General features: G+C 37.2%; 1 protein-coding gene across 3 annotated transcripts in view; it reads left to right on the top strand.

The window, feature by feature from the left end:
- celf3a (cugbp, Elav-like family member 3a) overlaps nucleotides 1-11,037 on the top strand; it is a 46,418-nt gene extending 35,381 nt beyond the window's left edge. For all 3 annotated transcript variants that reach the window (XM_038279280.1, XM_038279281.1, XM_038279279.1), the window contains exons 7-14: nucleotides 398-541; nucleotides 2,465-2,609; nucleotides 4,992-5,141; nucleotides 5,342-5,401; nucleotides 5,511-5,615; nucleotides 7,271-7,414; nucleotides 7,506-7,638; nucleotides 10,637-11,037. In XM_038279280.1, the coding sequence (XP_038135208.1) occupies nucleotides 398-541; nucleotides 2,465-2,609; nucleotides 4,992-5,141; nucleotides 5,342-5,401; nucleotides 5,511-5,615; nucleotides 7,271-7,414; nucleotides 7,506-7,633 (876 nt within the window). In that variant the 3' untranslated portion in view covers nucleotides 7,634-7,638; nucleotides 10,637-11,037. The remainder of the gene's footprint in view (nucleotides 1-397; nucleotides 542-2,464; nucleotides 2,610-4,991; nucleotides 5,142-5,341; nucleotides 5,402-5,510; nucleotides 5,616-7,270; nucleotides 7,415-7,505; nucleotides 7,639-10,636) is intronic.
- Nucleotides 11,038-13,003: the final 1,966 nt, after the last annotated feature.

Here is a 13,003-nt window from a genome sequence, read left to right as displayed (position 1 = left end):
TGAACAGCAATCAACTGCTGACATAATGTGTGATGGTTCTATTGTCATAGATTTTTTTCCCAAGCTGATGTCGATGCTGCTGATTTAGAGGGGGGAGTATCATCAGCATATCGTAAAGCATACATTTTAATTATTGAACTCTGTCATTTGCCGGATTTCCTGTGTCTTCATCTGCATTCTGTATTGATTGCACTTATTTAAAAAGAAAACGAAGGTGCATATCAGCTAGATAAGTACACGCCGGTAATATTGATTGACTCTGCAGATGTGTGCATTTATTCTACAAGCCCAAACTGGAACGCTCTATAACCTGCGTTGTGTCCTTGATTTAAAAACACCCTTGTTTTAGTCCTACTGGAATAAAGCTCTGTGTTTTTCTACAACACCCCCCTCACAGGGCGCTTCGTCCAGCCTGGTGGTCAAGTTTGCCGATTCGGAGAAGGAAAGGGGACTCAGGCGGATGCAGCAGGTGGCCTCCCAGCTGGGCGTCATCAGTCCAATGACCCTGCACCTCGGGGCTTACAACGCCTACACACAGGCCGTGAGCAAGACACATTGCACACAAAACCATTAGAAACACTCTCATGAGACAAATTTAAATGTAAGTTTCAGTTTAGCTTCACTGCTGCTTGCCTACTTCCTTTAAGTTTATTCTTTTGTTATCTTTTTTTGTCTTTTACTGCTGGACAAGTCCTTATTTGATTGTCTGGAAATGAACCAGGAGGAGATCCTTCATTTGCGAACATGCTTGTAATCCAACAGACAGACTAATGGGAAACATCCTGTGTAACTTAAGCCTTCTGAGTGCATACTAATTGCTTGTTAGGAGCATTTACAATGTAAATGAACATTTACCAATGGATCAGATATAAAGGTTTGCCCTCACTAATGTTTGTTTTAAGTAAAACAAAAGTAAAATGCATAAGTGAATAGTCTATTGAGCACAGTACAGCCCTGTTTCCATTTATTCTACATGACTTATTTATCCTAAAGTATCAATCGTCCCTCGCCTGTTTATTGTTTGTGTTTCTGTTTAATGTGAAGTGCAGTCTAAGTCAATTATGTTACTGGCTGGACGGGTCATTCCTACTCATGTCTGCCCGTGTCAAACTTGCTGGTTCTGTCTTAAAAACTAAAACCAAGAGATGCACTACATCTATCGAAGCCAATCCATATTAGTCGATCTGTTAACTTCCTGCTGCAAAGCAGGAATACCTAATGTCTGACATTTGCACTCAGTCGTTCATACAGCTTCAGTGTTACAGCAGTTACAGTGTAAAACATAAGTTTAAAAATCTAAACCAGTTTTGCAGAAATCTGAAAATGTGTTACAATATCAATTTTTTTATTTTTGAACGAAAAGTTAAAGTTATTATTCTGTTTCAGAGCATTTACATTTACAGACTAAAACATTAGTAAAGAAATGACTAAATGTGTGTAACCCCCGAAATTGTAGTACCGTACATTTTTTTGACGACTTATACTGATTATGTGGGAGAGAGATAAAAAAAAGTAATTTATTGTTCTACAGTGGTTTTGCTCTTTAACATATGAAAGGTACCTTCAAACTCTTTGCAATTAGTCCCAAGTTTTGAATATATGAAACGATGCAAACCTCCACATTTTACCGCCGTGTGACCGAGCTCTAATCAGTACTGAGGCAGTAGGAGTTCTCCGAAGTTATCATACTCTAAAATAGATTTAAAATCCCTCCAAGCTTTGAGAAGATGTGTAAAATTGACAGATGTTTTGTCATTTAAGCTTAAGAGAAGCTTTTTTTGAAAATTAAATCCACTGACAATGAAAAGAAGAGCTCTGACTAAAAGTATCCTATGGATCAAATAAACTTTGATGATGGTAAAATCAACCATCTGAAGGGCTTTTCACTCTTCCTCCTCAAAGCTTTAATTTCCTGCCCTTTTTTTTATAATAAATTTCTAACCAGTTATCTGTTTTTACTACAGTTCATATCATTTAAAGAGGGTTGGGGGGGTAAAATGGCCCCAGAAAACTACCCTAAGTCTTGGTAAAGGTTCTTGAAGTGGAAACTGGCCTTTATCTATCAGCGGAACCTCTGGTTTTTAAAACTGGTTTATTTACACTGTAGTGTATGTAATTTTACACACTTATAGTCTAGAGACCATCCAACCCAGTGTGGACCCCACCCATCTTCATCTCCAGTGGCCTTGATGATTGATTATGAAAATCGCTAGATTCAAACACTGGTTTGAAAAACTGGAGCAGGTTACTACAGAGAGTTGTGCCACATTTTTTGGTGTTTAGGTGTCACCTTCAACATGCTCACTCCTGATTGGGTGCAAAGTCTTCAACTGCCTGCTTAGGGGGGGAAAAAATGTCTTTACGGGTTTTAAATAACACACACATAAAGCAGACGCAAACATATTGTCTCCTGCTTCATTTATTTTGTCTTTATCTCAAACTGGTGTCTCTGTCTACTCTCCAGCTGATGCAGCAGCAGGCCTTGGTGGCTCAGTCGGCCTACCTCTCTCCTGTTGCCACGGTGGCGGCTGTTCAGATGCAGCAGCTCGCCGCGCTTAACCCCAGCAGCATCATCGCCACACCGATTGCATCCATCACCCCGTCCTCAGGTAATGAGGGCCAGAGATGTCTGGCCCTGGCTGGCCTTAATTAGATTTCTGCTTGAAATATGAGGACAGATGCACAAGCAGAGTAGGACAGCAAATTGGTTCTGTTGTCTTTTTTTGTTTGATTGTTGCATTATTTTGTAATGTTATACTTGACTGCTAAAGTACTTCAATTAGATGTCTAATGATTTTTTTCAAATTACTATCAGATAACCAACAACACATTGGATCATTTTTTTTAACCAGAACTTAAACAAAATGCAGAAGACAGAATAAAAATGGTGTTCTAAGCTCTAAAAGAATAAAGATGGTAAAGCAGTAGAGGATGATGATTAAATATACCAATTAAGTCATCACCAGGAAGTCAGAATTGCCTTAAAGGAGCTGCGGTTTTGGCAGTGTGCTGATCTGGATCTTGTAAATGTTTGCTGTCAGACAGATAAAAAAAATCTGCCGTATAATTTGTGTATTTATTATGGATGTGAAATGTTATGAGTGGAAAATTGTTGTACTAACAGTCGGACTGTGAGAACAGAGAAAAGCTTTTTTTCCCTTTCAGAAAACAGGCACAATTTTCACTACAAATATTACCAAAATAACAGTTTTTCTATAGCCATAGTTCTGGCAGATAAATACAATGAAGTGAGGGGTGTCCAGACATCACAGAGTTCAGTATTCTAGCATTCATCCCAAGACGTTAACTCTGAAAACGCCTTAGATTTTTCATCTCAGACTCTATTTTCGTTGTGTCCATTTTACATCAAAGCAAGACTGTCCTATGGTCTCCAGGGTTTCCATGGCTGGATTCTAACAGTTGAATTCCATGATTTTGATGATAAAGAGATCATGATACTTCGGAGCCCTTAGACTTAATCTTTTTTTTTTTTTGCAGCATTTTTACCTAAGTTATAAGAACCGTATCAATAATACAAAGAAGCATGTTTCCCCACATATACAATAGGTTTCTGTGTCTTAAAAATCAGATTCAGCCTCACTGTGTAAGATGAATACCATGAGAATGTATCATCAGCTTATTAGGAAGTTTTCTCTACAAAATGCTGCACATTGGTGAGAGTGGTGTTCTGAGTAATAATCTATGATGCAATGCTTTATTCTAAAGATAAGTAGATGAGAATTAGATATATTATTTGTATGTTTTGGCTTTTCAAACTGTGGCCATTGCTGAACTGATTGGAGATTTATTTTGGTTTTGTCAGTTAATAAAGGGTAGGCAGGTTTGGAGAATTATACAGTGAAGCCGCTGGAAATAGTCAGAGGTTTTTCTTAGGAATTTTTGGATCAGCCTGTCCTGACATTTTCTAGTAGAAATTTTTAAATTGCTTTTAAGTTTATTTTATACAAAGACAGTACACTGTTGTTTTTGTAAAACCGCTCTCTTTAACTGAGTGTGGGTCCATAAGTCAGCTTGGACTTAAGCCTGTTTTTCTCTGTGATAGTGATCTTTACGTTGTATGGAAAACTGTTTCAGTTTATTCATCAAATTTAAAGTTGTGTATAGAGCTTTGGTTTGGTCCAACTTTCCTTTTCCCATGGTCTCTTCAAACTCAATATGGAACTTAGAAAAATGTTTTAAACTCTTTCACTGTATATGTACCCAAAGGCCTATACCAAATATTTAGGGAAAATACCAGTACCCTGACACCCCCTACTAAATACTGTGTCAGTACTACTCTTTTACTGCGTGACATATTTTTTAAATTTGTAATGATGCCTGTAAAATCTTGATTTCTGTCGGCCTGCTAGTATCCAACCTGTAGGTGCAATTTGGAGTTGTGTTATTCTCCCTGAACTGGACTCCTGATGCAAGGGGAATGCAATGCCCCTTGGTCTCTATGTACATTAATTAAGCTCTAGCATTAATTTTACCAGAAAAATACTAAAGGGGTGTGACGTTTTCACAATGGTTGCCAATCGCATGCTTCCATGAGTTTCATAGAAATAAACATTTATCATACAGTGTTCCTTTAATAGAAAATGACCCAGTCTGAAATGCTTAAGAATTGACTCCTCCAGGTACTGTAGTTTTCTAGGGTCAGATTAGAGGTCAGTCTCTAAGCCGTCCATTTGCAAGATGACCAAAGATCAATAAACTCAAACGGCACGGTCAGAGACCAAACCTTTTATTGGACTGAAATGCTGTGCTTTGCCACTATCTATTTTCTTTCTCCTATCCTATTTCTAATGTTTGCAAACAGATAAAAAAAAATCTCATAAACATAAGCATTGTTTTTTTATTTACAGCTTGAGAACTGTAGTGCACAATAAAGCAAAACAATCTCCATAAATCAGACGTTGTGCACATTAAATCCGCATCACTAAGGCTAAACACAAAAAGCTTCTGCCTGTCTTTTAACTTGTCCACAGGTACCAGCACTCCTCCCTCTATTGCAGCTACGCCTGTTCCTGCTCTGCCTCCGCCCATCGCAGTGAACAGCTACCCCTCTGTGGCAGCTCCACCTAATGGCCAATCAGCCACAGAAACCCTGTACACTAATGGAGTTCATACCTATCAAGGTATAGACATCACTTTTTTGACAGGTTACAGTGTTTATCAACATGTATAAAGCAGCACATGAGGTTCTAATTGAGATTAAACTGAACAAATCTTAAGCCCTAAATGTGATTTGGAGCATGTTAATTTGCCTTGAGTAGCATTTGTGACTCATATTGTTATGCATTGAGCAGTTTTTGACTGTATGTCTAATGTGTCACAGCTCAGAGTCCAGTCCTGGATCCGTTGCAGCAAGCTTACACAGGCATGCAGCACTATACAGGTTAGCCCTGCAGTCAGATCGACGCTAATACCTGAGTCATAAGATACCATTTATGTACAGAGATAAAACTGCTTCATTTTGTCGTTTCTGCTTGTGCTTCCACTATCAGCCACTTACCCTGCTGCCTACAGTCTGGTGGGACAGCCGTTCCCCCACCAGCCCACCCTGGTGGCTCAGCAGCCACAGCAGCCTCAACAGCTACAGCAAAGAGAAGGTAAACTCAAACAGACATATCTTAAACAAACATTGCAGTGTTTATTTGTCTAACTTTTGGCTCCCACTTAATCACAATTGAAACAGGTTTTTAAACCATGTTTTTGATAAGAGAGATTTTATTTTACTTATCTTTTTGCACCTTTATTTTCCCCTTTGATATTAGCATCAGGTCCAGCTATAGTGTTGGAGTAAATGTAAATGTTGCAAGTTTGTTGGAACAACTTATTTTTTATTTATTTTTTTTAAAGCATAGAATTTTAATTTCAACATATCTGGGTGTTATATAGATTTAATAACTACAGTGCAATGCACAGCAGTGTGATAAGTTGGTCCCTGCAGTATGATGCATTAAACCTAATAGTTTTAACACAGCTTTTGTTTTCCCAAAAATTAAATGTAAAAACTGTCAAGTGAAGAGCATTTATATTGAACCACTTCATTCATTCAAGTTTTATATATGAAGAGTTGACTGGCTTTCCATTACCTGTAAAAATTCAAATGTTAAAAGCATTTGACACCTAAAAAACATCTCTATATGAACCAGCTAACAAAATAAACTGCACTAGAAAGTAGTTAGAAATATAAAAATTTGTTTCACACTTATAGTCACCTTCTTGACATGCTCAATATTAATAGATATGTTAATCGGAAAAAAAGTTTGTCTAATTAAAATAACTATTGTGGAGCAGCAGAAAAGTGACAACTGAAATGTGAGGTGTGCATTTACAGTTAGCCAACCCAATAGCGCTAAGAAAACCTGTCCAGCACATTGCCTGTCCACATGTGTGAAATTTTAAAGAGCTGTTTTTTGAAGGTATCAGAGGATTTTTATGGAACATTAATGAACAAACAGCATCACGAAGACTGAGGGACACAGCAGACACGCCAGGGAGAAAGTTAGGTGGTAAAACAATAATCTAAGATTCAAACATTAAGTGAAGGGAGGTCTGGAAACCTAACAAGGCAGAAGTCCAACTCAAGAAGTTCTTAATTCTGGAGGAGCTGTAGAACCCATAGCTCAGATGGAAGAATATATGGAGAGGTGATAATTATGCATTCTAGATATATGGTTGTAAAAGAGTTGGAGTTGGTAAATTCTCAGCCAAAAAATAGAAGAGGTTTATACTTTGTTGCAAGCTATGAAGTAGATCCAAAATGTATATTTTCTGGCTTTTGCCAAGTGCTGTTAGTGATATGACGGAGTGCAAGGGCTAGGCTAGATTTTTTTTTTTTATTACGAGAATAAAGTCATAACATTATGAAAATAAGATGTAGGAGTTTTCATAAAATACAACTTCATAATAATGTTACTTTATTTTTATTATTTTATGATTTTATTCTCATAATATTATGACTTAATTCTTAAATTAAAAAAACTAAAAAATAAAAAAGCCTGGCCCTAATACTCCATTGTATGTGACAAACATCCTCACCTTAAAACAAAAAAAGAAAAAAAGAGGAAGTGGCAGCATCATGCTATGGGAATGCTTTGCTTTAACATGGACAGGTAAGCAGATCATATCCAATGAGTGGAGCCAAACATACTCATTATATAATAATAATATAGTAAAAAAAATTATATATATATTAGAGCCATCAGATATGAAATATCAATGTCTACTTATATTTTATCCCTGCTCTCTTTGCCTACAGGTCCAGAGGGGTGTAACATCTTCATATACCACCTGCCGCAAGAGTTCACCGACTCGGAGATCCTTCAGATGTTCCTGCCCTTCGGAAATGTCATTTCTGCAAAGGTCTTTGTCGACCGAGCCACCAACCAGAGTAAATGCTTTGGTAAGTCACAAAGAACGCAGTTGGAGATAAGGGCTTTTAATAAATAATGTGGACCTTCTCTGACATTTTAAGCATCCGCGTTTCACCTCAGGTTTTGTCAGCTTTGACAACCCATCCAGCGCTCAGACTGCCATACAAGCCATGAACGGCTTCCAGATCGGCATGAAGAGGCTGAAGGTGCAGCTGAAGAGACCTAAGGATGCCAACAGACCTTACTGAAGGAGGTGAGTGACTTCAAAATCAATGCATTTGGAAAGATTGGAAGTGGCTGATTGATGGATGGAAATGTGTGTGGGGGAAAATTAAGGATACAAAGTGGATGTAATTCACAGCTCATTCTTCAAACGCTGAAGAAAGGCACTGACAACTCAGTTGATTAGCCTTTATGGGGCGGGCAGCACCTCAAAGCAGCAATCTGAAATACTCTACAACATCTAGGAGGTTTCTTTGATGTGAGAGGATGGTTTTATTTGATCAGATTGCAGAAAAAGTGAGATTTCTTCTTTGTTTCTATGTGCTGTCTAACCAGTGTTCTGTCATAGGGTTGAATGATAACAACTGTCCATCAATAATTTTTTCTTTTAATTAATTTTTTTATTGTTTTTGTGCCACTTGCAATTTTTCCTGCAAAAAAGTAGTAAAAAGAGAACAATAAAACAAAAAAAAACATCAAACCACTCTCAAGACTGTCCCGCCAAACGTATATCGTGGAGACGTTCGTCGCCAAACCCCGCCCCCCCTTCCTTCTCAAAGCGTCGTAAGTTTAATGGCCTGTGTGGATTGCTGTGGCGATATTGCCTGTGATGGTTGCCGTTAGCAGTTTTGTTTAATTATTATTTTTTGGGCTGTTGCCTTGATTCACCATGCTCAGCTGCATGGCGGGTTACAGTGGCGACCGTGAACTGTGTTTGGTGCGTTGTGATTTTCCTTTTAAAATAATTATTGTCCTGATTTTATATCCTTCCAAACAATAATTAATAAATGTGACTTTACCTCAGCATCTGTAAGTAACTGATTATCATGACATGCTGTTTATATATTAAAAAAAAGGACGAAACACACAAAAAAAACTACATTAGGCAACAAATATGGAGCTTTTAGATTTTATTCTCCAAACATTTTTTTTGCTGGTTTTATTTTTGTCCGTCATGATTATCATTCTTACACCTCCTTTCTGTTTGGTGTGGTAGTTGTCGGTGAGTGCTGGTTTTGGTTTTGATGTAACTTTTTTCCATGTGACTTTGTGTCTGAGCTGTGTTGGGTTTCTGTAAGGTCTTAAACGTGTCCTAAATGTGACCCCATAAAGTGGTTCGAGGCGTAGTGTGTTTGTGTGTGAAATCAAAATTAAACATGCTCATGTTCTTCGTTTTTGACCGATGTGAAATAAATCCTGCTGCTTGTATGAGTGCGTGGATGGGTTGTGAGATGTTAAGCTCTCTTTAGAGGGTTTCAGGTGAAGCTGTTTAGTTTCTGTGACGTGCTTCTGGACGAGGAGCTGCATTCCTCTGTAGGAATTCTGGAACTGCAAAAACAAAATAAGAAAACCTAATTCAGCCAAACTAAAAATAGGAATGAGGTCGGTGTGAGACTCTGTATGGTGACACGAATTTAAGCATTTTGAAATTAAAAAATATATTTTTTTAATGGAGTCTTTAACAGTATGGAGTTTAATTTCAGTGCTTTTTAACATATGAAAATAGGATTATAAACAAATATTAATATTTTTAAGAAGTGAAAACCTTTTCTTTTACCTCTGTGTGTCCTTGTTTATGTCTTACCATCTTTGTATCCCCGCCTTACTTCCCCTCATTCCTTCTTTCCTTTCTCTTTCCCTTGTGTCCTTCATTCCTTCCTTTCCCTACATCTTTTCTTTCTTGTTTTTTCTCAGTGCTGTCCTTCCATCCTTGACACCCTATATCTTTTTAATCCATCTTTCCTGTTTTTATATTTTACAGTTTTCCTTCCTTGTGTCTGTGTCAGTCCTTTTTTCCCCTCCTTCTTTCTTGTGTCCTTGGTTCTTTATGTTACTGTATTTCCCCTTTCTTCTCTCCTGCCTCCTTCCTTCTTTCCTTTCTTTTCGTTCTTAACTTCTTCATATTACCTTTCCTTAGTACCTTCTTTATTTGTGTCTATACATTCTTTCTTTTGATTCTCTTACCCTCCATTAATTCGTTCCGTCACTGTTTGTGTGGTCCCTACCATCCAAGTATCCTCCTAATAGTTTTTCATTGTCTCATTGTCTCATTGCCTTATATATTGTTTAATTAACAGACAGGATGGATTAGTAGGAACTCTGTCCACGTCTGAACAAATAAATAACAGACATTTGATTTTATTCATTTTTCTATTATCTAAAGTTTTTTTTTAATTTAGTTGAGATACTGATTTTACCCTAAATATTATTTTTTTTGGTATTTAAATTTGATTTCATTTTAGAGAAAGTTCACATAGAAACTACCAGCAGAGTAACATAACCCCATCACTGCTTTAAAAAATCATCAGCCTCAATGAGAGTCCCACCAAACCTCTTGAGCCCAAACTCCAGAGATCGAGCATTTACCTCCCAGCCTAATGGATATGCAAGATTGTCAACCTCTGAATTTTGAGACAGCAAATATAATTTTTTTTAGCAGCTCTTCACAAAAGAAGTTTATATTAATTTCCATTTATTTGATGAACTTGTATAAAATCACCTTTTTGATACAAAATTATATACATATACATCACATACATTTTTAACAGTTTTGCTTCCGTTACATGCATAAACTTAAAGAGTAGGTTAATTTTCCCTTAAAAGCTTTAAAATATATTCTGTTTTGTTTTAAAAACTGGTAACTTTTACTGCTTTAATCCAAATATATCTTGTTTCTAAGACATTGCAGAAATTTTCTTCTTGAACCCCAGTTGGTATGATTACAGATGTTCGTCTTAAACAGTAGACAACAGTCCAGTATAATTATTCTATAATGATTTACAAAGGGCAATTTCTCTAAAAAGTAAAGAAACGATTACTACCAGAATTCCTACCCTGCATGTTATAAAATAGGATGTGTTGCTTAAGAGATGAGAGATGAATAAGAAGTGAGTACAGTTGAACAGAGTGACTGTCCAGTGTGTATTGCAAGATCCTTTATATTAATAATAAAAATGTATTGATATTCTTAATATGTGTGACGTATATAAAAAAAAAAAAAAAAACTTAATTCTTCTTTTTTATTCCAGGAAAACGTAAGAAGTCAATCAAGAAAACCACTTGGGGGACGTCCCAGCCTTGTCTGGTTGTTTTGACCAACCCTATAGCACAGGAGCAACACTTCACTACAAGCAGTATCCCGTATAGGCGCTTACGGAAACAACATTAAACGCTGTAAAGCCAACAAGATAATTCATCGAAAGACTCAGCATCCACACAGTATCCGAAGTGCTCCAGAGTTCCTATCATTCCACTGCTGGATTCATTTATATTATGTACATACTCTATTGTCAGCAACAAGATATAAATGTTAAGAAAAAAAAAAAAAGCATATCAATGATGTTATTCTACTGAACAGGGTTCTAATGTATAGTGTGATTTGTGGTCTATGGCGCCAAGAAAAGGCCAGTCTACACAGTGGATGGCAGAATAAAATACTATTCTGTATGATTACCATTGGTAATATTGTTATGTAGAGTTAGTTTTATTAATTATAAGTAAAGTAAAAACACGGAGTGATTAAAATGGAAAATAAATGGATTTCCTCTTGCTGTATATACCTTGGTTTAAAAATGGAGGACATAAATCTTAGCTAAGTAACACGCTCTGCTGCCACTACGTTTGAAAAACAAAGCGAAAACGGAAGGAAGGGCTGGGAATTTTTCTATCTTGATTTTTTACGTTTAATTTATTTGGTAATCAATTTGATTGCGGGGCTAATGTGAAAGTTTATTTCTTTTTTTATTTATGAGGGGGAAAACAACGATGAACACAATTATTATAGAGTTTTTAATTGCATAAATGTACCTATGGGAGAAACAAAAAAAAACAAAAAACAATAACACTTTTCTTTATTTATTCTCTACAATTGCTGTTTGAAAAACATATGTCTTTAAAAGAAAAAAATAAAGTACAATTTAGAAAATAATGCTGTTGAAATGTATTTGTTTCGATCTCAAAACATTAATTAACAACAGTGTTTTTTAAGAATTTGGATGAAGTATTTTTCTTTGGAGAGCTCTGGTGCCCCCTGTAGGACCAAAAGGGTAATTGCGGGTGGTAATATGTACCCTGAAATGAAAACTAAACATACACATTTTCAATACATCATTATGGAGACTCCTTTACAGAAGAAGGAAGATGTTCAGGATTTTGAGATAAAAGGAATTACTGCTATTACTGATTGAAATATTCAGCTAGACAAGGAGAAAACAAAAATGTGTGAGGTGTCTGTAACCACAGCTTAGGTATGTGCTGAGTCTGCCACACACCTCCAGGGTTTTTTTCTCATGAGTCTAAACATGCCTTGGCCTTCTTTGACATGCTCAGGTATGAGGGGTTATTTGTGCCACAAAGTAAAAGCTACAACTTCTGAGGCTGTGAAAAACAGCAGAAAAAAGCTGTAGTTGCATAATCATTTTATAGCCGTTATCATTAGTAATCTAAATCAATGTATAAAAATGACAAACTATATGTCAAATAATTGAAGTGAAAAATTTAGAACTCAAGGTACTACAGTGAGGAAATTATAGGGCTGTTTTGCATATTTTACCCCCTACTTTTGTTAATAGTCATTTAAGATGGTACATTCCGATAAAATTCATCATCTGCCTTTAGGATGCTTCCCCCATATGGATGCACTAGGGTTTTTAGCGGCACTTATTTTATCTTGTGCTGCCAAAGTGGCTGAAGGGCGGCTAGTGCAGTTGGATTTCCCTGTTGGTTAAAACAGTCAGTGCTGGTAAATGTCTATGTCACAGGTACAGACATTCAACATGGCTAAACTAAACAAGTTACTCTCACAGTAGAGGATCCACTGCGGGTTTGGTGGAACTCTGGGGTTAGAGGTGGTGCTTTTGGAGACAAATCAGAATTCAATATATTTAAGTGCACAGAAGATTCCCAGTTTTCATGTTCTCCCTGGGCATGCATGGGCTCTCTCCGGGTACTCCAGCTTCCTCCCACAGTCCAAAAGCAGACTCTAAATTCTCCCTAGGTGTGAGTGTGCGTGTGAATGGTTGTTTGTCCTGTTTATCTCTGTGTTAACCTGCGATGAACTGGTGACCCATCCAGGGTGTACCCCGCCTCTTGCCCGTAGACAGCTGGAAACAGGTACCAGCACCCCTCGCGACCCTCACAAAGGATAACCATGACAGAAAATGGATGGATGGATGGACAATGTCAGCGACCTCTAGTGGAGTGCAGACTGCAGTGAACATTCGGAGAGGAGAAAATCTCTGAGCTGCTGTTCTCACACTGATTTCCCGCTGCTTCTGCCTGAGCTCAGGAACGCAGTCTCAGCTTACCCCTGTTGTCTAGTTGATTTGTCCCCCTGTTTTGTGCACTCTGATCAAAACCAAAAATGGACCAAAGGAAAAAGATGCAAGTCCACTCAG

Source organism: Cyprinodon tularosa, unplaced genomic scaffold (assembly GCF_016077235.1).
Source record: "Cyprinodon tularosa strain WSP-4 unplaced genomic scaffold, ASM1607723v1 ctg15, whole genome shotgun sequence".
Lineage (NCBI taxonomy): Eukaryota > Metazoa > Chordata > Actinopteri > Cyprinodontiformes > Cyprinodontidae > Cyprinodon > Cyprinodon tularosa.
This window is presented reverse-complemented; position numbering and strand designations above follow the sequence as displayed.